The sequence below is a fragment of the Mus caroli genome, chromosome 4 (genome assembly GCF_900094665.2).
Source record: "Mus caroli chromosome 4, CAROLI_EIJ_v1.1, whole genome shotgun sequence".
NCBI lineage: Eukaryota > Metazoa > Chordata > Mammalia > Rodentia > Muridae > Mus > Mus caroli.
Window position 1 is genome coordinate 29,503,245 of NC_034573.1, and position 25,572 is coordinate 29,528,816.

The 25,572-nt window shown below is 44.8% G+C and overlaps 1 protein-coding gene across 4 annotated transcripts in view; it reads right to left on the reverse strand.

Moving 5' to 3' along the window:
* Mob3b (MOB kinase activator 3B) overlaps nt 1-25,572 on the reverse strand; it is a 194,867-nt gene that overhangs the window by 32,526 nt on the left and 136,769 nt on the right. For all 4 annotated transcript variants that reach the window (XM_021159739.2, XM_029476414.1, XM_021159740.2 and 1 more), the window contains exon 3: nt 5,696-5,898. In XM_021159739.2, coding sequence (XP_021015398.1) covers nt 5,696-5,898 — 203 coding nt within the window. The remainder of the gene's footprint in view (nt 1-5,695; nt 5,899-25,572) is intronic.

Consider the following 25,572-nt stretch of genomic DNA (forward strand, 5'->3'; position numbering starts at 1 on the left):
AATGGGAATGTGTGGGTAGGGAAGTGGGGGGGGGTATGGGGGACTTTTGGGATAGCATTGGAAATGTAATTGAGGAAAATACGTAATAAAAAAATATTAAAAAAAAAAGATGGGAAGTCATCTTGAACAAAATATGACAAGCTTGGTGATTTACAGTGCCAAAGATCAGAATCTCAGTCCATCATCGGCCACTGTAGAGTTGATATCCTTTGAATATAGGGAAACTGAGACTCAGAGGAATCACAAGCCTTGTGTAGGGTCAGATAGGTAATGTGGTAATACGAGAGTGGAAATGTCACTACACAGGCCACATTGCAGGCTGCAGCTCTTTCTTCTTCAGTGGGTGTGGTTCAAGGTCGAGCCACTTGGCTGAGAGTCATGGAACCCGCCTGACAAGCGGCCGTCTGGAGGCTTCTATCCAGATGATGCTCAGGAAGAAAAGATCCTTTCAAAAGCCCCACAATGGCTCTTCATTGCCAGCTATTCAGGGAGCAGCTTGGCTCATGCAGAAAGCCCTGCTTCCTTTCACAGGGCTGACCTGATCTTGTGTTGCAGGCCAGCTTTGCCTGCTGGACTCACCAAAGCTTCTCCCAGGGGAAGGGCGGGCCCGGGCTGGCCACCTCCTAGGGGAATACAAGGTCAGTCCATGCTTGGGCCCAGATGGTTTATGGTCAGGCTTTCTACAACCTTGGTCCTCACATTGTCTTTCAAAGCTCCCATGTTAATGTGGGCAATTTCAGTGCTGAAAACTATGAACAATCGTTGGGAGGTTGGCACCTGCCTAAAGGATGGACTGACACAGTAATGAGAGATGGTGAAGAGCCTGGTAGCAGGGCCAGCGGGATGGCTCAGTTGGTAAAGGTGCCTGCCTCAAAGCTGACATCTTGAGTTTAATCTCGGGACCTCAGATGGTAGAATGAGAAAACCAACTTGTACCAAGCTGTCCCGCAAACTCCACGTGGGCATTCTCCTGTTCCATTCTGTCAGACCCACAGAGTCAGTATTTGTGCTTTAGCAAGACTCTTCAGCTGACTTCTCTATACAATGGAGTCAGAAATGAGACAGATTGGAATTAAATTCTAATTTCAACAACTGTGATCCATGCAGCCAGGGTCAGGCTCATATATGGGTGTTTCAAAATACCACCCTGAGGAGATTATGATGCAGACGGTGTGTGGACAACCCTCCTGTCTTAGAAGATCTCTTGACCCCAGCACCTGGCGTAACCTCTGCTACTAGAGCCTGCACCCCCACAGGATGCTCTTTACAGTTAGAGATAGGAAATGAGTCCTGGTGAGAGGCCTTGAGCCAGGTCATTCAGGGGTCAGCCAACACAGTAGAATGGACTAGTTCCTTCTAGTCCTGCTTCAGTCTCTTACAGTAGCCCCATCAGCTGTTCGCTCACAGCTCAGGCAGCGCCAACAGCCCTCTCTGCCTTTGCTTTTGTTTTTCGTGAAAGGCTCTCAAAACACAGCACTTGCTGTTTGCGCTTGCCAACGATAATTCTGATTAGATCCATTCTGTCAGCTGACTCCCAGGCAGCCAGGGCCGACAGCAATCTCCTTATTCAATCAGGGTCCAGTCCATTTTCCAGTTACCAGCAATCCGTTTGGGCATCCTTTCCTCCAAGTGTGAACTTGCTTGAATTTGGTCCTCTTCAGCAGTTGCACGCGCATGAAAGATGGATTATCTTGTCATCCTGCTAGCCTCCTTCTCCCTGCTGGAGAGCGAGCAGAATGACATGTTTCTCTGGGTTTCCAGGCTGCTGGTCTTCACTGGGTTGGCAAGGTGACTTCTTCCCAGTCAGTGTCTGAATGCCAAATTGATTTCCTACTCAGAAGCCTGGCAGGATGGATGGTTGTCCCGGGTCACTGGAGACCAAGGCTTTTGTCTAGAACACGGGAGCTAAGATGGAGAGGGCTGGCTACCTGTGTCTGCCTTGCTAGGACACCAAGGCAGTATGACAACATTCAACAGTTCCTTGCTGAATCAATTTGTAACCTGGGACAGAGAATGGCTAGGTGTTGTAGCCCCATCTTAAACTGTCATGTCTAAAGTTTAAACATATCCCTTCACTGCTCTGCATCTTAATTTGCTTTTAATCTCTATCATAAATTGGTCAGAATGAATGGCTAAATTGCAATTCTGAAATTAGGATGATACCAAGGAGGAATGACTATGTGGAATCATTTTGAACACAGGTATATCATACTTAAACTATTCTTCCAAATTAAAAAAAAAAATGAAGTGTTTATCATGTACCAAGCACAGGGACAATTCAGGCATACATCTTACGTCCTCCTCATAGAACTGACAACACCAGGAGAGACAGATACAAATCAATCAACTATGTTTGCTCTGAGGCGACCTAAGGAATCACTAGGATGCATGAAAGGCCCTGCAAGCCAGGGAAGGGAAAAGTAGGGCTGTTTATTGAGTGCTAACTACTGTAAATTAATTTTCTGAGTTAATAGCTAACATTTCTTAAGCACTTAATGTGTGCCTAGTCTATTTAGTTTTTATGGTTCCATATTCTGTGAGTAAGGAAACCAATGACTTGGAAAACCAAGTGTCTTGTTCACGTTAAGTGAAAGTTTGGGGTTTGAGTCTTGGGGTTGAGTCTTATGCTGCCTGTGGTGATACTGAGTCTCCTACCCTTGTGAGGTTTGGGGGCTCTGAACCCCCGAGCCATCTTTCCAGCCCCTATTGTTGCTGTTTTTGAGACAGGGTCTCTCTCTGGAGCCCTGACTGGCCCGGAAATGTGTAGGTAAGTTAGACCCAGAATCGCAGCAGTCCTTCTGAGTGTTATCCCAGAGTATTGTGGTAACAGTCATGTACCATCATGCTTGGCCATCATAGAATCATTAACTCAGAAACACTCACTGTGTCTAATCCTGAGATTTACAGGCTTGAGTTTGTATAAACAAGCAAACGCATAATTTTATACTTACTACTACCACTTATGACAATTAACTTTCCTGTCACTAAAGTTAACAAAATGTAAATGTGGGACAAAAACAAGTTTAAGTTGAAGAAATACAAACTTTGAGGGGGGAAAACCAAATACCGTTAACAATTCCACAGTTAACAATTCCCAGTTAGGATAAAAATCACAGTTTTCCTCCCAGGCCCCAGAGAAGCTCATCGTAGGACACTGGCTTGTTCGGGGCCTGGTTGTGAGGTTGGGACCGCAAAGCGACTCCTGGCACTACCAGACGCTCCAGCTCCTGGGGCCTTTCCTCAACACACTATCAAGACAACTGAGAGGTTCTTGATAGCAAAGAAAGGCCTTCTCTCCTTGTTGATTCACCCTCAGCTTTGCCCCACAATAGCCTTTCTGCCTCTGTGCACAAAGGACAACTTGACATCAGCCCTATCCATCTTGCTTATGTGTTAACTCAGCAAAATGGAAAGTGTGAGTGGCAGGCAGAGCTCATCCTTCTGGTGGCCCTGGGGACCTTGTTCCCGTCGACCTGGGCCTGGCTCTGGATGGGAACTGGACTCCGTGGCTTAGCAGCAGTTCTTTCCCGTCATCTCTTTCCAGTGTCCTTGACATTTTCTGAGATTAGCTTTATCAACTGTTTCCAGTATTTAAACGCCCCGGAGTTGTTTGTACAACCTTTTACTCTTGCAGTGGTTATTTACACGCAGCCGACTTTATACAGAACTGAAAAAACTAGCAAACCCACCACCGGCGCCTTTCAGTCTCTTTCCATTTGAGTCCTGCGATGAGGTTCAGCGACAACTTGGCAACAGCCCCCAAAAGCTTTCTAGGAACCCAGTGTGGAAGAAAATGAAGAAGACCACCTATTATTATTTTTTTAATTTATTATTTATATGAGTACACTGTCACTGTCTTCAGACACACCAGAAGAGGGCATCAGATCTCATTACAGATGGTTGTGAGCCACCATGTGGTTGCTGGGAATTGAACTCAAGACTTCTGGAAGAGCAGTCAGTGCTCTTAACCACTGAGCCATCTCTCCAGCCCCAACCACCTATTCTTTAACCAGCAATGTGAGAGACATGTCAACTGTATGCAAAGTAAACTGGTGTGTATCCTACAGTGTAATTGTAGACCATGAACTAAACTCCTAAAGGTAATATCAGTTCACCAACATCTTTTTCAATAGATACAGCATGTATATAACTAATGTCACACAAACACACACACACACACACACACACACACACACACACACAAATATTCATTTTGTTTCCTTAATACTTGGGAACTTGCTGACCCTGGGAGGGAAACGCCACCCCTCCTATCCTACCCTCCACCAGCTAGTTGATACCTGAGGTGGGGCAAGCTGTTTACTTAAGAGTTGTTCACACACAGCCACTATGACCCAGCCAATCCAGAGCCCTCAGCCAACCACCTATTCGATCAAAGACTACAAGGCAAGGTAACAGCTAAAATAGCCTGTGTGCCTCAAGCCAGTGAGTGAGTCTACCCTGTGCCTGCTTCTCAGCTCCTTCTAGTTTCTTCCTGGTCTGTTATTTCTCCATCTAGCTGGGTTTAGCTCTTATCGTGGGGATGTAACTATGACAGTGTCTTTTCTGTGGTAGGTCATGTGAGCTGTTGACGTCACATACCCAAATGATAAAACACGATTTCAAATGTACCGTCAAAGAAAGAAGGGTAAAGAGTCGAGCAGACATCCCGGCTCTGTATTTTGGTCACTACTCAAGAACACTTGGATGAAACTTACTTTGCCAACTATCTTTAGCAAAACTATTAACTCTTTCAAGGGAAAAAAAAATCATGACTTTAATATAAAGCCGAGCATTTATTGTCCTGGGTAGAAAGGCACCATTAGTGTCCCTGGATGTGACTGCAAGGCAAGCATCCTTACTAACGTGAACTGGAGGTTCAGAGGGTCCTTGATTTCCCAAGCACATACTAAAGCCAACAGTAAAAGGGACTTATAATGAAAATAAACGCAGGGGATGGAGGGATAGCACAGTGGTTAAGAGCACCTATTATTCCCAACACCAACATGGTGGCTCACAACCATCTGTAACTCCAGTTCCTGGGCTCTTCTGGCCTCAATAGGCACTGTATGCCCAAGGCATAGAAAAATACTTGCAGGCAGACCACACACACTCCTAAAGTAAAAATGAATTAATCTCTTTTAAAAATAATAAAATAAAACCAGACTCTACTTATCCATTTAATAAAGCTAGAGCTTAATCTTAAATATTCCAGACTCTGATATACCCATGACAGCTTCACCCCAGGGGATTCAACTATGAAGAGTAAAGTCCCACGACATGAAACTCTTTCTTGGGGCTTACTTTCCTCTGTGTCATAAGACATTTAATTTAGCTTTGTGTGCCCAGCAGCCCACATACAGTGGGTGCAAAATGCTCATTTACTAAGGAAATAAATGTTTCTGACCATCACCGACTAATAGTGATAGATCAAAAAAGTGCTTCTAAGACATTTTAAAAATGATTTAGGGTTGAGCATTAAAGGTAGCTTCCCTGGCCCAAACCATTATATCGGAATAGTGTCACCATATTATGTCACCTCCTGGAGCGCACCTTAAGACACTTATCTGGCTGCAGTGGACCTTTGCTGACCGCTGAACCCCATCCATTTCTGCAGCTCCCTCCTTCCCCCAGCTAACGGCTGGAGGGGATATGCTGTAGTTCTCACTGCATGGCGACACACTGCAGAGTCACTTACCAAGGGCTCCAGCTCCTTGCGGTCTATGAGGTTCATCTCTGTGACGAAGTAATAGAAGTGTTTGTAGCAGGTGTTGACGTGAGCCTCTGCGCCCATCACAATGACGCGGTCAAAGTGATGAATGTAGACATGGACGAAGACCCGAAAGAGGCGGCACAGGATCTTCTTGCAGATCTGGAGGAAGTTCTTTGGGAAGGGGACGCCTAGAGGAAAAAAAAAACAAATAGGCGTGAAACCACTAAAAAGGACCTTTGCCTCTCACCTCTGGAAGACGGAACACGGTGGCAGGAGAATGCTGTGGTGGGACTAGCACTCCTTACCTCACAGGACAGATCCAGGCTCAAGTGGGCAGTGGCTAGACCCCAGACAGCAGTGGCCAGAGGGGCATGCAGGCTCAGGGTTATCAGAACTTAGGATTTCTCAAGGTAACCTCAGAAATTTGGAGTTTTGTGGAAACCTTTTTAAAAGGTTAACAATTATTTTGAGGTTTTGGAAGAATTCCTGCTGCTAAGACAAAACATCTCTCTACATTAGACTCAGCCCACAAAGCTTCCCCTTTGCAAAGTTTGATTGAGAGCTTTTCCCAAGGTGCTGCCCCCAAGGTGGGCAAACTCAGACTCACGCACACCACTCATTCTGTTCCATCTCTTTGAGGCAGGTATGTGTCGAGGGCTATGTTTTCATGACAGAGAGAGGGCAGGTGTCTGGAAGAGTCACTCAGATCTCCACTCTGGTGGCCACAGTTTCCAGCTGGCTTGAAACAGCAAATCCACTTCCCCTCTTCCTCTGAAAAGCTACTTAATACTCTTGCTATTTACCCTGCCTTTAATCGGAAGTCAGTTGTAATGGATTTCAAAATTAAACAGTCTTTGTTTGAATTCCTGTTTGCCCCTTCCCCTGCTCTATGACCAGGGCCAGTTATTTAAACTGGTCTCTCAGCTGTCAGGTAGGGGTCAGAGCAAGGCTTTCCTTGCAGAGTGGAGAGGGTATCACAATGTATAAGATCTTCCTATAGTGTCGAGAACATAGCGTTAGCTCATAAATGTGGCTGGCCTTATCTCTCTGCACAAAAAGGTCAGCAGTATCCAGCCACGGTTAAAAGGAACATTTGCTTGTCCAGAAAAGACATATCCACCACTTACTTCTGGATCACTGTAGAGTGGTGTTGTGGGGATGCCCCAGTTCCTCCGAAACCTGGGGTTTTGCTGTTCGTACCTGCACAGGGACCTAGGGCAGCTATCTGCTGTGAGCTGTTTTGGTATGGGGATCTCCTAGTACCCTCTCCTCTCCAGGTCAGAACAGGAGATCTGAACTGTTCCTGATGGTTGGCTGTGATGGGATCTGTCTCTTCAGGTTCCTGCACGGACAGCAGCTTTTCCCAAAAGTTAAAGCCAACACACCCAACAGACCCAGGGAGAATGTGGGCGCAGCATAGTGGCTGAACAGCGGGGCAATGGACTCTGGGATCTAGGCAGGATGTAAACTCGTAAAAAGACAGGGTCGGGGTGGGGGGCAGCCATTTCGGTTTTGGGCTTTCCCTGGTGAAAAGGGGCTATTGGAGCACCCATAAATGTTGAAAGAGGATTTACAATCTTCCAAATAGTGTGAGTGTCCTACATATGTGACTAGACTCCCTCTAAGATAAGTGAACACAGGAGGTTGGCTGTGAAGTGTAGTTTTATTATTCCCATATCACAGATGAGTAATACAGAGGCCTGAATCATAGGCTACAGTTTTACACAGCAGAGCTGGGATTTCAAATAAATCAGCCAAAAATCTAAAATTCAAAGTACAGGTACCTTTGCAGTTTGACCAGCCTTTGGGCCTGGGTTAGAGAAACCACTCAACTGCTCAGCATAATGAAGTATTTGAAAGTTACTCTTTAATAGTACAGGGTCACAAACAAGCAAATGAAGGGCGATAGAGAGAAAGGCAGGAAGATAATACAAAACAACAACCACAACCACAACCACAACAACAACAACAATAAATCCACAGCATCAGATGTGCTGTTCCTGGAGAAACACGTCAGGTACCCAATACTTAGCTGCTAACGTGAAGAAAAGCACTTTTCCTGCCCAGGCCTGAAGACTATGGCCTTGGCGTGAAGCATGAGGGTGGAGTCCTTACTGTGTTTTAGAGGCAATGCCACACACTCTCAAGTGGACTAGCAGACTGTACAACAGGCCTATGTTATCATCTTTATTTCAAAGATGAATAAACAAACACAAGCAGCTTCCCAACATGACCTAGTGGACAAGCAGGAGAAGGATCTGGACCTCCTTAGTCTGATTCCAAAGCTTGGTGCACCCAGGGCGCTGAGGCCCTGCAACGCTGAGGCAGGGCAGTCTGCAGCCCTGCAGCAACAAGTTCTGTCTTATCTGTGACTTTCTCCAGTGTCTTCACCCTTTCATTCCTCTCGATCTAGTCTGGAGGGAGGTCCACATCAGCTGTCAGAGGATAAAGTGGATTCTGAATGTGACATTCTTCTTGCCCATACAACTCAGTCCCCACACCCCACATGCTAAGTTCAGAAGTAGAGTCTGGTCCTAGACAATCCACAAGGATGCTAACCTGAGTCCAGCAGGTAGGACCCCAGTCTCAGACTCTCTTGGTTTTGGCTGCAATGTCAGGCCAGACTTCTACCATTTCTTTTCTTTCATGTAACTTATTTTTTAAAAAAGCAGAATAGATAAACAGTTCAAGCTAAGATGACTGAGAATACAAAAATCGTAGAGATTTGGGAAAGCCAAATTTGATTATAATGGTTTTAGAGCCATTGGGTAGCTTGGGCATTATGCTGGCCCATTGCTCTTTCTTCTGTCTTTTAGACGGTCAGGTTAGTGCACAGGTTTTAAATAAGCGTTCCTCAGCAGTGGAAATGAAAAAGAAGAGATGGTCTCAGCTGTCAAGGGCTCATATGACTCTGAAAGTTTGCATCTTGTATACCTTAAGTATTCATTAAACAGCCAAAGGGAAGGAAAGTCTGAGTGGGACTTGATAGATATGCACATCTATGATACCATTTAATTCCAGTGATACCCTGAGCATCATCATCATCATCATCATCATCATCATCATCATCATCATCGTCTTAGCTTTTAAACTCATTTATCAGGATCTTCACCCAGCAAAGTATCTACTCCAAGCCACATACCTAAGAAAGACATAGATATTTGGTTTCAGAGCCTATAATCTCCTCCTGTTACTGGATGCTACATAGTAACAGGGCGCTGATACTATGACAAAACTTTTCACTTCTCTTATGTCACTTTCAGAAAGACCTAGAAAAAAATGTCTGCTTGAGAGAGAGAGAGAGAACCTATATCACATATATGTATATATTATGTAACATATATTTACATATATTTATGTAACATATGTGTAAATATATATATATATGTAAATAATACATATTTTTCATTTCAGCAGCAGGAAGAATGAAAGCTACCAGATTATCAAATGGACAATGCTTAGCAACAATGTCAGCCTCCACAGAAGGCGACAGAGTGTGGCTGGGGTTGACAGAGAACAGTCCTTGTGGTCTGCAGGGCATCACTACTCCTGTTAGGACCAGAGTCAAGCTGCTCCTTGTGTGTCTTATGCTAAAAGCCATCTTCACAGGCTTACAGTATGTTGAAGCATGGTGACAATCTTAGAATATACACGGCAAAAAGTCTATAGTTGGTTACCTGATCCTTCAAGTGTCATTTCCAGTCTTGGCAACTAGTCACAATGTCGCCATACACAAGTGCCTAGCTGCTTTAAACTTCACCTACCTCATCTAGACACACAAGGATGTATTAATACTAGCTTCAGTTACAGACATGGCTGGCAGGATTAAATACATACACATATGAAGATTTTCACTGCTGACTTCTGGCAGTAAGAACAGCTTGTGAACTGTTTCTGTATAGCTGGCTGTTTGTACTCCGTAACGGACTTGAGACAGAATTCTTCCTGCCTGTCTATTTTCAGGAAGGACATCGTGCTGTCAACATATCCATGCAGAAGCCGGAAGAACTGTGAGTGATGGCTTCTCAACTAAGCACCACATTACAGTCTACCTTGCAGATTTTCCATAAGCTTTTCTTTTTTAAGATTTACTTATTTTATTTATATGAATACATACTGTAGCTGTCTTCAGACACACCAGAAGAGGGCATCAGATCCCATTACTGATGGTTGTGAGCCACCATGTGGTTTCTGGGAATTGAACTCGGGACCTCTGGAAGAATAGCCAGTGCTCTTAACTACTGAGCCATCTCACCTGCCCCTTCCATAAGCTTTTGATGTGTATGCCTTGCATTGGGATAAGTTCTACGAACAGAGGCAACCTTTCACACTTTAGTTCTACTTTTAAAAAATTGCCTGGGACCATTGGAGGAGAGAATATATTATCAATCGATATTGATGGAGAAAGGACAGCAGTCTCATTTCAGTAATACGGGAACCCAGCACCTCCTGGCTGGGCAAGAGGGAAAGCTCACAGCGGAGATGAGAGCTTTTGACAGTCTTGGGATAGTCTCGACACAGGATGCTGCTCACCGCTTCTGAAAGAAGGGAGGATAACTCTGTAAAGACCACTTATCCAGCCTGTAGGTAGGAAGGAGGATTGTGAAACTCCTCTTCTTTAATCATTAACTCAGTTGTTCGATCTAGGTTTCCAGGTGGGGAATGATAAGCTTCAGTCATTGCACTAGTCAGAAAGTTATGCAGGTCAGTATCAACCAGCAGCTTCCACTGCGGCAGACTGCACGTCTGTCTCAGGACAGTGTTAACCGGCAGCCTCCACTGTGTCGACTGGATTTCATAGGTGCTTGGAGTTAAACTTTGACTAGTTTTATGACAATGCAGACAAGTGCATGACAATCAACCTGGCAGACAACAATTGAAGTAGAAAGTCACCTTTGACCAGCAGGTCTCAGAGTGATTGACAGTTGATAACTTAGTCTGAACAGTATGCCTTTCCTTCATCCTACCCAGGCTACCTCACATCCTGTGGCTCTTAGATCAAAGCTGGGAAAAAAAAAATTAAGATTCCAAGAAGAACACATACCCTGAGGAGCGACCTACAAAGAAGTGACAGGCAGAAAAAGGACTTCATGCCCTTTATGCCCTCGAGTCACGTGGCTTGCTCTTTACAAATGGGCCCGTAGTGAAGCAGAATTACTGAACCCACAGTAGGTTCATACGTATGGGCTGGGATGAGCTCAGATTCCAGCATGCCTGGGCAGAGGTCAGGATCCAAGGCACTCACTCATGAAGTTCCAGCAGGGACTTGTTCCAGGCTGGGAAGGAGGCAGGCCAGGGAATTGGGGTAAGAGTGAGGTGAGTCTGCGGGCTGGGTGCTGACGAGACAGCTCCTCAGCCCTGGCTGCTCCCGAGGTCTTGGTGCTCTGTCAAGAGCCAGCATCTGACAGAAGCCTTGCTGAGTTTATGAATTGTCTAACCACAGCGTTCTGATCTTCAGGCCACATTTGGCGAGAGAGCTAAACCTGGCACAGAAGAGAACTTCTTGGGGTGTGTGTGTGTCTGTGTGTTGCAGATTTGCCTTTCATCTCTGACTTAGTAAATCTCCTTTCTCCCAAAGAAAATGAAATAAAAATTCCAGTGATTTCTGAGCTCTAACCCATTTTTTTTTTCTTGCTTGCTTTTCCTTTCCTTCTTTCTCCCTTCTACTAAACCCTCAAATGGCCGTGACTATTTCCTTTTCAGACACATCTAAAGAAAAAACGATTTGTCTGGGTGGCTTGTGTGACTCCGCTTATTCTGTTATAAATGAGAGAGATATATAGAGAGAGAGGGAGGAGAAAGAGAGAGAGAGAGAGAGAGAGAGAGAGAGAGAGAGAGAGAACATTCCAGGGAAGACAGAAGGTTAACAATGGACAGGACCCAAGGGGCAGTCTCTGAGCTGTGAGCCTTCATTCCTTCCCCTCCAGAGAGAAGCCAACACTCGGGAATGAGACTCTGGCTTGTAATCAGTCCTGGGCTGAAGCCTGGGCTCTGGAGGTAAGGCTATTAGGCATTCTGCTTTGGGACTATGCCCTGCATAAGGACAGGGCTGTGTCAGTCGCTCTCATAGATGGCTCCCTACTGCTTAGCCTAGAGCCTGGGCAGGATGGGTCTGAAATAGCTGCTTAGATTCCTTTCAGAGTAAGAGCCTAAGTAGAGCTCCTCTGTCACCAGCTGACACTGACATCAAAGCTTAGAAAGGGAGAGAGCCAACTCAGGGCTGAGAGAGCTTCTAGTGCCCGTGATGAAAGGGGTCTAAACCCGAGTTTGCAACCGCTGGAGGCTGTGTCTCTTTTCACCCTGGTGGGAGGCTTTATGGAGTTCTCAGGGCCCCCTTGTCTTCCATCCAACTGGCAGGATCAGAGAAACAAATTCGCTAGAAAATGAACGTGGCAAAGGTAACGTGGCTCTGACCTCTCCAAACCTACGTGCCAGGGCTAAGGGTACTGGTATGATCAGCTTTGGCGCTGATCATACCGGAGTCGGGTGCTGGCTCTGGGACTTCCATGCTGCCCACCCTGGGGCTGGTTTGCTATATGAACTTCTAGGAGGCCCAGTCAACATCTGTAGCTGAAGAATGGTGACAGTGAAATGCACAGCTGAAGCCCCGTGCATGCAGACATACGGAAGACACCACACAGTGAACGGGGCTAGACCGTCCTATCATTATAATGATGGCTCTTCCTTGTCACAGCTGAGATGGTGAGATGTTATCAAGTGAACCAGGACAGGTGTGGCTGCCCTTTCCAAAGGACAAAGACTTCTCAGAAAAGCTGATTGATATGGGGATGGGGGGACACCAAGAGAACTGCCCAAGGGGCTTGGCATGACACAGGAAACCTAACACCCTAGCGGATTCTTCAGGGACCGCCATCGAGTGTCAGTCGTGACAACTGGATATGTCCACCTTTCTCCTTTACACTGTCATACAGACTTGAGGGCATTTGTGATGTCCTTTTTGTCTTCAGAGTCCAGAGATGGAAGTATGCATGCGAAAATCCCTTTACAAGTCATAAAAATCACTCATTCTCAATAGCTCATGAATACAGACAATATCCCACACGCGTGAGTAAAGAAAACAGGCGTCTGGCAGCGGGGCTGAGAGAATACTGTTTCCAGAATTCTTGCAAGACAGAATGCAGTTGGATCACTGCAGCTGGGGGGAAAAAAGCGAACACAGATGTTTCTCAAGAAAATACATCGCCTCCTCTTTGTTTACTCTCCTGCTCTCCCTACCGAGCCACACTGCCCCGCCCCCCGCCCCCACCNCCACCCCTGAAAGCTGTGTTCTAATCTGCAGAAGCCCCACGCTCTCTGTGATGCCGAGGCTCTCGTTCAGCTGCAGAGAGCAGATTTCTCTCAGCAGATGTTTTGTATTATCTCAATGTGCGCCTCAAGAAAGTGTCTGTTCACGATGCCAAGGAAAACAATTGTGTGTAGCGGGACTTTGTTCCTCTGCCTAAAAAGAAAAAAAAAAAAAAAAAGTCCCCAAACAAGCTGACAGCTGCAAATGGTTAGAAATAAACTGGCTACCCCTCTGCTCATCACCTCCCTTCCTCGGCCCTTCCCCAGCTCCTTTGTGTTGCCCTCTGGTCTCTCACACTGGTTGGAGCAAAAGCAAAAGAAAAGGCTAACGTGTGATTATGTGTTCGAAACAGATTATTAATTCGTTCAGACATGCTATTTTCCAGGCACAGAGAGCACCGCTTCAGCCACACAAAGGAGCAACTGTAAATACAATATGCCCGCTGGTCCTCCTGCTTCTCCAACACCACCACCCAGTTACCGCAGGCTGCCCCTCACCCACATCTCCAGGATGGCTTCCTCTGCTCTCCACTGTCCATAGTATGGACACAGAGGGGAAAGCAGACCGAGGAAGATCCAAACTTGGTCACTTATGGATGGACAATAAAAGCCATTTGGAATAAAAGAAGGAAGGAGAGAGAGAAGGAAGGAGGGAGGGAATCGGGGGTGGGGGAGGGATGACGGGAGGAAGGCTGGTCCTCAGTAGTTTGGCCCAGAGGTCATGGCCTAGGAGTCTAATCTCAGTACTAAAAAAGGACGGAGACGCCCCTTTACTTGGATGCTACATTTTTAGTATCCTCATAGATAAAAATACTGTTTACTCACTAGTAGAGTCTTCCCTCCATTTGTGTGAGGGGCATTGATTGGCCTCACATCTCATCTGGACTGTTTCTCATCTATAACCACGCTTTAACTACAGGGCCTCGGAGCGCCTCCTACGAGGTGCCCATGGCTCTCCCCCGCCCCCCTCGCAAGCTCCCTCCCTCTCTTTGAGTGCAGTTCTCCTCTCTCCACTTGGCAGGCGAGAAACCCTCCAGAATTGCAAATCTAGCCGAGAAATCAGTCCGTATAAAACTCCAAGGCAACTAGCTTCCTATCTCCCAGGTGAAATCAAAGCCATTAAATGTGATTTCACACATGTGCACCTTTCTATCTCCAGGGATTCATCTCTAGATTTTTACAGTTTGCAGGTATACTGCAGGTGTTTGGAGCTACGATTCTTCAGCTTGCTTCAAACTCCTGGGCTTAGTTGGATTTCTTGCCACAATACCATACCATTGTCTTTGAGAGAGGGACTTGTTTCTTTCTTTCTTTTCTTTTCTTTCTTTTTTTTTTTTTTTTTTTTTGGTTTTTCGAGACAGGGGTTCTCTGTGTAGCCCTGGCTGTCCTGGAGCTCACTCTGTAGACCAGGCTGGCCTCAAACTCAGAAATCCACCTGCCTCTGCCTCCTAAGTGCTGGGATTAAAGGCATGAGCCACCAAAACCTGGCTGAGGGGCTTATTTCTTAAAGACAATTACTGGGCTGGTGAGCGTGTGTGTGTGTGTGTGTGTGTGTGTGTATGTATGTGTATGATCAGGGTCCCAGACCGAGCAGAGCAAGAGGAAGAATGGAAGGCAGGGGGGGGGGGGGAGAGAGACAATCACTTTTACTTTTATATGTGTTTGCCTACATGTATGTATACACAGCATGTCCATGTCCGACATCCATGGAGGTCTAAAGAGGGTGTTGGATCCTCTGGAACTGGAGTTAACAGAAGGTTGTAGATGCCACGTAGAAGCTAGGAACTGAACCCGAGTCCTCTAAGAAAACCACGTTCCCTTAACCACAGTGCCGTCCCTTCAGCACCACACCCTTTAAAAATAGCTTTTAAATTTTAATTACATGTATTCAGAGTGGAGGGTGCACTAGAGTGTCTGGGGAGTGCTTGTGGAGGTGAACGTCTAGGAAGCCGGGAGGCGCCTCATCCAGGGGCTGAGGACCGAACTCATCATCTGCAGGAACAGCACAGGCTCTTAACCTCTGAGCTATCTCTGCATCAGTTCCCCACACTGCATGTTTGACTGGCTAACTCCCACTTATTATTCAAAGTTCAACTAAGCTATTATTCCCTCCAGAATGTTCTCCTGGTTCACTTGACCCTCAGTCTAGTTGCCTAACACCCCGTGTTTCTCCCATGTTGGTACTTAACATAGTATCTTATATTGTCCTTTTTTTCTGCCTTTGGTACGTTTGCAATGTCAAATTATAAATTAATATATAAATATATAATATAATAATAAATATCTAAATATATATTCGCAAGTATATCTCTCTCAGTTACTGCTCCCTGCAAATGATGTTCTCAGGAAGTATTCATCCAAAAATAGAATTTATGATCCTCCTCAAATTCACATGCTGAGTCCTTCCTGCCCCCAAACAACAGTACTGGCAAGGGAGTGGGGAGGATAAGACCAGGAGAGCAGCTATCTCATAACTGGTCTTAGCCCCTCCTGTAAGAAAGCTCACTCGAGGTTACAGCAGACCTATGAAGCAGGCCCTTGTCTTCTGGGCTGGGCCTTGATCCTAGGCTTCCCAGGCTCTTGAACTCTGAAAGTGAATACATGCATATCAGTACCCAGCTTCAGGTATTTTCGCTACAACAGCCCACCGGTGTGGTGAAAGGCAGTAAAATAAGCCAACGAATGAGCTTACTCAAACTAGAGTAGCATGTGGGTAGTGAGCACCTATTTTTGCATCTCCCAGTTTCAGCCCTAAACTCACAGTCTGAAAATCATCGCTAATTAAAAAACCAAAAAAACCCCCCAAACAAACAAACAAATCACAGGGAATGCTACAGGCCCGTGTTTGGCTTGTCATGTCTAAGGAAGTCAGCTGCAGTGAAGACTAATTCACACTTCTCTCACTATCTTCGAGAAGGACATCCTTTATTGGTAGTGAGGAAGAGGCATTTTCCAGCTCCACAAAGCATGATTCACACGTTAATCCAAGCTATTTGTTTCTAGATAGAAAAGACACAAAATGTGGAACCCCAAAGTTTCTAAGGTTTGCAATGATTTGGGACTGACTGATTGACCAATAATCCGGAGACACGTGATGTGGGAGGGGTAAGGGCAAGACAAGAAAAATAGCAACTCATACTAGTAGTTGATTCTGCATCGCTAAGGACTGAGCCCAGGGCCTCAGCTGTGCAGAGAGGGTTTTAGAGCTTTTGACCTTCTCCGTAAAGGGAGGAGGATCCAGGGAGAATGGTCGGTAGGCTCCAGTCTGAAGAGAGATTTCCAGAACCCCAAACCAGGATGTTAGCCTGAAGTTGGAATCTCTCCAGACGGAACAGGTCTAAGAAAGCTGAAGACAGATTCAATGTTCAAAGACTATTACAGCAGCGCACAGGCTGAGGGAGGCTGGGACTGCCTGCTGATAGCTCTCTCCACGGGAGACAAGGCAGGGCCTATGCAAGCAATGGCGTCATCATGTGAGATCCAATCAGGATGAACAGGGCGGAGCCAGAGGAAACCAAAAATGTCCCCTCAAATCTGAACAGTGGGTGAGAATTGGCCTAAATTCCTGGACTAAACTATGTAATTTAAGTAACTGATTTGCTTGGATATGTTTTGAACCAAACGTGACTTTTTTTTTTTTTTAAGAAACTTTCAAAGATTATAAAAGAGCACTGGTAAAGTGGGGGCTGTAATGAGCAGGAGCACTGTGGGCTTTGGCACTTGAAGGGAGAAGATCCAGAAATCTAGATTTTTCCTGTGGAGTCCTCTTATAGTTAAATGTTCGTTAATATTTTCTTTAAAGAAAAGAAAAACCTTAAAATTATTCTCAGCATTTTATTTATTATCATCGACTATAATATAATCGATTCAGCCTGGTTAAGTATAAGTCTTTGACCCTATTTTTAAAGATTAAATTAACACAGGGGCATGTAGTAATAACAGCATGCAGGAAGCAGAGTCAGGAAGATCATGAATTCAGACCACCCCGGGCTATATAGAAAAACCCTGTCAAAACAAAAATAAAGGCCCCAAACTCTTCTTGATTAATGAACTGCTTACACAAGTATGCTGCCAATATTGATCGTTCTTTAATACAAGGGAGCAGGGACTCCGTGAGGAGACAGAATCGGATAGGATATAAGAAGAGACCTGGGACATTTTAAAGCACCAGAAAGACAGGTGGTGCTAACTGAAATGCAAGGGTGGATGAAGAGGTGCTCAGTGGCTGAGGGCACCTGCCAACCTGAGTGTGGTAACCTAGAACCCATGGAAGAAAGAGCCTGTGGCGTGCATGCACGCACATGCACACACACACACACACACTCTGATGGTGGTGGTGGTAATTCAACAACACTAACAATTTAGGCATGTCAAAGAGACACAGGAACCAATATAAGAGTTCCCAAAGGCCACCTTCAGATCATTCTGACCAGCAACATTAATGTAGTAGTACTGAATTATAGCCCAAGGTATAAAAAAAATCCACAAGACCATACTGATATAATACATGGCTGAATAATAAATTAGGACTTTGCAAATTATCTGTGTTGCAAGAGTCCAAGCGATTTATGAAGATATGGCCTGGGGGCAGAGGAGTCTGAGTGTGTTCCTCAGGAGTGACTTGTCTCCTAAAGAGTGTGTAGTCTGGAAGGGATGTGGCCTCATACAGGAGCAGTCTGACAAATAACCCTGCCCAAGTGATCTCAGCCAACATAGTAAACTGTGGTTCATGGAGTATTCCTCTGATGTGATGTGATGAAAGCCATTCACTTATGAAGTCTACATTGGCCAAAGCCAGCAGGCCATCTTACTATGACAAACAAGCAACAAAGAACAAGGAGACAAACTCAAAATATTGTATGAATGTTCCTTAAAATGTTAAAGTTCCTCAAAGATAAAGAAAGTCTGCCCCACCTGGAGACTGTTCTTTCAAATTCTAATGAAATGGTCTTTGAGCTTACATGGATGCATGGATACATATCCACACACAAGCACACATACATCATAACTTAGAGGCATCTAAGGAGACAAGATGGATGACAAGGGTAGCTGGTAACTGGATGGAATCCAGAAGCAGAAGAGGGGTGTCAGGGACAACTAGCAAACTTCAAATACAGAGTGGAATACAAGTCTTCAGTTATGTATGTCTGATGAATTTGTGGAAGATGTTACAATATGGAAAACCTGGCCCAAAGTGTATGGGATGTTCAGCCCCACCCTTTGCAACTTTTCCGTAGTTCTAAAACTGTTCCATAAGAGTGTGTGTGTGTGTGTGTGTGTGTACACATACATACATATATTTAAAACATCCTATGGGTCAAAATACATGGCTGATTGCAGTGGCTATGAGTTTACGCCCTTGTATACAAAACATATTCACCAATAAAAATATCTGGTTGGAACTAGTTTGGCAAGCCCAGTATTCAGTAATTACCCAGGACAGTGGTTCTTAATCTGTGGGTTATGACCCACCTTGAGGGCCACATATCAGATATTTACATTATGATTCATAACAGTAGCAAAATTATAGTTTGAAGTAGCAATGAAATAACTTTATGGTTGGGAGTTATCACAACACGAGGACCTGTGTTAAAGGTTCACAGTATTAGGAAGGCTGAGAACCACTGGCCCAGAATTTCAAGTTGATAACAGCAGAATATTAAACTAAGAACAGGCCCCTTCTGAGTGTAATGCTAAGATAGCTTGTTTCTGACTGCATAATGTTCTGAACAGAGAGATTATGTCACCAGCTCAGGGACACTGGCACAGACTGGAATTTTATTCCAGAGCTGGCCCACTCCAAAATATCCTATGCCCAAATGGTACACCCTCTATCTTGCAAAACCCAAGGCTACACTTTAAAATTTATTTCATCCTCAAAAGTATCTTTCAATAGTTTTTTTTTTTAATTCCAATTGAAATAAATGTGTTGTGTTAATTTTAAGGTTCCCCGTGACACACGACTTTTGAGGAGGATCTGAGAGTTTGGGAAACTTGTCTTTTGGATTTGATGGAACAGGAATATGACGAGATATGACAGGAGACAGATGACCAAGACTCCTCAGGACCAAATGCTAAACGAACAGAGGTAAGATGTTGAAGGCAGCTGGTCGAGGCTAACCAACAGCACTACATAAATGTTGAAATGTTGCCAACAGTAAAGGAAAAATGAGCCTTGACACAAAGGCTAAGAATGCTGGTTTCCTTCAGAAGACCTGGAACAACTGGGAACTGACTGAGCAACACGACAACAGTGTATACAGGTGAGTTCCCACACAGGCAGATGTTTTACACATCTGGGCAGGCCTGTCCCTTTCAAATATTCATTCTGCCAGCCTAACCTTTTTTCCTTGTTTATGTTTTTGTTCTTACTTTTTTTTTCTCCTGCTTTAAATGGTGTGTATAACTGTGTGGTCATACATAGGTTTCAGCAAGGTCGGAAGATGGTATTGGATCCTCTGGAGCTGGAGTTACAGGTGGTTTTAAGCTACTTGATGTGGGGGCTGGGATTCAACTTAGGCCCTCTGAAAGAGCAATACACTGTCCACCACTGAGCTCTCTCTCTCTCTCTCTCTCTCTCTCTCTCTCTCTCTCTCTCTCTCTCTCCACACACACACACAGACACAGAGATAGAGATAGAAAGATAGAAGACAGAGAGGCAGAGATTTATATCTATGCGTATATGCATGTTGTTTGCATCTATGTACATGCATGCATATGCAGGTGCTGGCTCTAGAATTATAGGTTGTTGTCAGGTGCCCTGTGTGGATGCCAAGAACTAAACTCAAGCCATTTGGAAGAACAGGAAGCTCTTCTAACTGCTGAGCCATTTTTCCAGCTCTTGATGTTTTCTTGTTCTGGTTCTAAAGTGTTGAACCCAGGGTGTAGCACATGGTAGACAAGTGTTCTACCTCTGAGCGACTAGCATGAAGTCTTTAAGAGAAACAAGGCCCATCGTTGCAAATTGATGGTAGCAGGTGGTGGGCCCTTTCATGAGACACATAGGTAAGGTGGATCTCTGTCTGCTACAGGTTCATCTCAGGGCAGTGCCCACTGGCTCTCCTCCACCCACTCCTTCAGGTTGCTCCATCAATCTCACCATTGTGCAAACTCAAATCAAATCAACCCCCTTTTTAATTTTGTTTTGTACAGCTAGGCAAGGCTTGGCTGCATAGAAAATATTTATTGACTTTGCTGGAAAATCATTACCCTAGTTGCAGTGCCTCCACGACTTCAGACATTCACTTCCCCAAAGCACAGCTTAGGTCTTAGGAAACAGTTCCCCTTTCTCATGCTGTATCTGACACATATATGCAAAAGTACCATTTGCTTGATTTCTGAAGGCCACTCCAAGGATCATGGGCATACTCCTAAGGCTGATGATGGTAAAGGGGCTTGGTGCTTTCAACCTATGCCTTCTCTTTAATCTGTGCAGGTCGTCATCCAGTTACGTATGTTGAGCTTTCTTACCACCTGCATGTATGCACCGGGCACCTGGATGTATTTGGAGAGGGTGCATTTGATCTGAGTGATAGTAACTACAGTGGTGTTTTGTGATGTCTCACAGAAGCACTGTTAGCCAGGTGTATTCACTGGAGGGAAGAAACCAATTCCCCACCCCACTCCACATGTCCCACTGCCTCCTCGCCAGCAAAACCTCCCGGCATAGTCAAAGCTCCCTTGCTTTATACTTCCTGCTCCATTCCTAGGAAGGTTTTCAACACTTTTGGGTCCAAATGCATAACAGCATCCTTTGAGACCATATTTAGTAATTTAAAAGTGTTTCTAGTTCTCTAAGAACATGTCCAACTCACACATTCATAATTTGCTGGGCAGACTTGTTTTACAGAACACATATTTATAAAGGTAGGTGACTGCCTAAATAGTAATAATATTAATCAAATAAATAAAACAAATTTATCATCATCATCATCATCATCATTTTGAGACTATATAACCATCACAAGTGCTGGGATTAGAGGCATGTTGCCATCATGATTGGCTTAAATTATTATTATTATTCATTGAAATTCAACAATAATATTAAAACATTGAAAATGATATCAAGTGTAACTTTCATTACTATTCATAATCTCACCAGGAAACAACTACTAAGCAGTATTTTTCCTTTTGATCTTTTAATGGTTTGTATATGTATACATACTTATATATATACACATGGATATATAACTTTTCAAAAGTAAGATTAAGCCCATATATGTAGTTTATACCTTTCTATACTTATCATTCATTGTATTGTATCAAGAATTCTTTTGGCTGGGCGTGGTGGTGCACGCCTTTAATCCCAGCACTTGGGAGGCAGAGGCAGGCGGATTTCTGAATTCCAGGCCAGCCAGGCCTATACAGAGAAACCCTGAACTCTACAAAGTGAGTTCTGAACTCTACAAAGTGAGTTCCAGGACAGCCAGGCCTATACAGAGAAACCCTGTCTCGAAAAACTATAAAAAAAAAAAAAAAAAAAAAAAATTCTTTCAGCAATGATTCACTGCAAACCCGACATGCAGATTTAACCATTACTCAGAGAGGCTGGTAGATGACCTTGTACATCTTCCAGTCTCTGACACTTTTCCTTGACTAGACTCACAGGGTGAATTAATATCCATAACTTACATGTAAACAGCTCATACACATTTTGTACCATACTTTACAGATCTGTTTGCTTAATAGGCAATATTAGAATTTTCAATTCTCGGTGTTGATTCACAGTACTGAATTCCACGGCAGTGTACATAGCTCAGACGGAGAAGCGGGGAGAGAGGCCTGGGACATTCAAGCTGCTCACAGTATCTTTCCTTGGGGTAGACAGTAGGTTCAACACTAACTGTACATTTAAATGATCAAGGAAACAAAGAACAAACTGAAAGGCAGTGACCCACATTTTAACAGCCGAGTCTGAAACCCCAGTGATTTTTCAAGCATGTCTCCTGGACCGGCAGCACTAACGATATCTAAGAACGTGTCAGAAGTGGTTCTCAGGACCTGATCTAGCAGCACTGCATCAAACACCCTGGAGACTTAGCATGTCTTCCTGGCTCTGATCCTGAGTGCAGTGAGACGAGCACATGTTTGAATGTTCTTTGTTCACATGTGACCTAAAGAGATCACCTGCATAACCAAGCAAGGGGGTTGGCTAGAGAGTCACAGAATATGCTGTCACACAGATTTGGATTCAAATCCCTCAGGCTCAGTTTCCCTAGGTGGAACACCGACATTAACAGTATCTACTTTATTGGATGGTTGTGAGAACCGAATGGAAATAAACAGAACAAAATACTGCAAGGTATCCCAAAGTGCACAGAGCTTGGTCAGCATTTGCCGTTCTGATTGTCTTCAGAGAGTTGGCTAGTGGCCAAGAGACCAGGTAGCCTCACAGGTGGAGGGGGCTGGCCATCTAAAGCAGAGACTTGTTTTCTGACTCCTAAGCTGAGATATCAGCTCTACTCACCAAAGGCACGAGGGGCTTGTGTTTCAGTGGGGGTCTTACTGCTGTACACAGAGACCATGAACAAGGCAACACTTATAAGGACAACATTTAATAGAGGCTGGCTTGCAGAGGTCCAGTCCACTATCATCAAGGTGGGAGCACAGCAGCATCCAGGCAGGCATGGTGCAGGAGGAGCTAAGAATTCTACATCTTCACCTTAAGCCTGCTAGAAGACTGGCTTCCAGGCAGCTAGGAAGAGGGTCTTAAAGCCGACACCCACAGTGACACACTTCCTCCAATAGGGCCACATCTATTCCAACAAGGCCACATATCCTAACAGTGCCACTCCTTGGGTCAAGCATATTCAATTCACTGAAGGTTGGAAATCAAGATTTTTAAAAAAGCATCCTTGGGGAATCCAGTGTGCCATTAGGAAATGGTTGGATCTCTTTCGACTCCAGAAGACTTTGGCTTTACATTGTGCATCTTGGTGATAACATCTACTGAGTGCTGACTATGAATCAGAACCAGCAAATTATGAAATACTCACAAGGACCGTGTCCTAGGAAGGCATCATTATGATCTCCATTTTACATAGGAAGAAATGACAGAGAAGGCGAGTTTGCCAACCAAGGTACGCTACAAGTACTAGAGGCGTGAATCTGGGGTGCCAACTACCTGGCTGCAGATCTTTTCTACCAACTATACAGTAAGAAAGAGCTCCAGTACAAGCTGGTCCACATGGGCCTGTCCAACACATTGTAAGCAGCAGGACTGCCCAAAGGACTCTTAGACTTGTCAGAACTGACTCTCAAAGCATTTCTTTGTCTTGTCTTTTTTTCGGTTTTGTGTGTGTGTGTGTGTGTGTGCGCGCGCGCGCGTGTGTGCGCGCACATGTGTGCACATGCACATTTTTAACTTAAATTATTCGGCTGAGTACAATGTGTACTAGGTAATTCTTAATGTCATCCCTTCACTTAAAAACAAATCTGCCGTGTTAAAATTAGTTTTACTCTGTCATGCAATACTTAGACAAAATGTCATTAAATATATCGACATAATGGCTAAAATATTAACTCTGGTGAAACTCTCAATGTGCTAACTCAATAGAACCCACCAGGCCCTTCCAGGGAGAGCAAGGTTAGTCTCTAATACTGTTTGTGTTGTGTCCAAATTCTCACCTACTGTGTGGTCTAGAGGTCTCACTGAGGAGTGACATTTTACAGTCCTTTTCAATCAATACGTCCTTGCTTCCTCTCTTGGGGCCAGCCTCAAGATCCCATGAGGGCCAAACACAGACAAAGAGATGAGATTTGTTTGTCATACTTACTGAAGCCAATGGGGACTTTTGGGTCCAATGTCCCGTTACACTAGGGCTCTTAAGGAAGCTGACTGTGGGGCAAGTGACTGAGCAGTGCAATCCTTCTGGCCGTAGTGTATCTCTCCTCTTTCCACCTCCCCCTTCTCTCCCTGCTCTATCTCTTCCCCCCTTCCCTCTCTCAGTTGAAAAAGGCCAGAAGAAATAAGCTAGTTACAAAAGACACCTTCATTTTTTTTAAATAGCCCAAGGGAGTTGAATTTAACCTATGAGTAAGACAGCTAGAGCCACCTGTTTACAGCTACAAGTTCAGGAAGGAATTGCGGTTTGCTACCCCTTCAAGGCTTATAGTCTGGTGAGCTTTCACCAGACTCAGTCAGCTTCTCTCTTCCGGGTTGTTCAGCTAGTGGTGCAGACAGTGGCTGGGATGAAGGTGCCTCAGATCCTTTTAGCACCAAGACGCCATTGAACTGGTGAGAGGCATGGGGCAGACACTTTTCTTCCTCCCGCCCACCAACAACCAATGTTCAACTTGACAAAGTTAAATTTGCAACCTCTTGGCTGAGGCAATAAGGGACAAATTAATGTATCGTTTTATGACCCCCAACTTAGGTGGATGGCTGTGGCCTTTCAGTATTGCTACACATCCCTTGTCCACCCAAGGACTGCTAAACATCTTCCCTGGGCTAGAGTCCTCTCTGAGGCTAGAGTCCTCAGGCTTGACCTCTCTGCATGCATATCATTCTACCCTGCACACATACATGCACACACACACATGCATGCACACACACACACGCCTTGTGCTTATAATTCCGTCACTCTCATGTCAGCTTTGGAGCCTTGAGCACAGTTATTTTAGCTTTCTGCATCTCTTCAGCTCTGTACATGTTATCCGTTGTTATTGTGCTGCTGCCAATAGGTCAATGTCTGGGTGGTTCCTGGCTTGCATTACAATGTGATTATGAGTAAGAAAAGAAACAACGACAAAAATAAAATCAGGAAAGAAAAAAGAAAAATGTCTAGGCAGCCAGCCCCTCACACAGCTGTGCGGGATCCTCACTTGCTTCAGCTTCCAGGCCAATCCTCTTTCTACACTTCTGTGACTAAAGCCCCAGGCGCAACATAATACCAAGTGTGCCCAAGTCAGTTATTCCCAGTGCCCTGATTCACTGTTGCTCCCAGAAGCTAAGAAGGATATATGGTGTTCAGGAGAGCTGTGCCAAGCCCTCCCTCAGCTCCCCTCCACTCCCATAGCTTAAGGCAGACCAAAAAACACCTAATAAATCAATGCATGTTACGAGCACCTTTATGCTGACTCAGACTGACAACTCCTTGACTCCTCCTACCTGAGCTAAGGAAAGTCAAGACTGAGAAAAGTCCCTGGACCTTGCTTCCCCGAGTCATGATTAAACCAAAAAAAAAAAAAAGTGAATATGTAGTGAGAGATGGCCCTCTGGTATGCCAGCCCATGCTAGGTCAGGTCCAGGGCTATACACTATGAGCTACAGTGCCAATCAAACAAGGAAGGTAAGCAAGGAAGGATCAGTGGTTTTAAAACTGTATGCTTCAAGTTTTACAATAGTCCTATAAGAGGTCTCCTAAGGTATGGGGGTGGTGACATGTTGAAAGTGTGGGGTCCTTTATCTGCCCAACTACCCTCTCAAGCTACCTTTCTCCTTGACTTAAGAATTATCCTCAGCCGGGCTTGGTGGCGCACGCCTTTAATCCCAGCACTCGGGAGGCAGAGGCAGGCGGATTTCTGAGTTCGAGGCCAGCCTGGTCTACAAAGTGAGT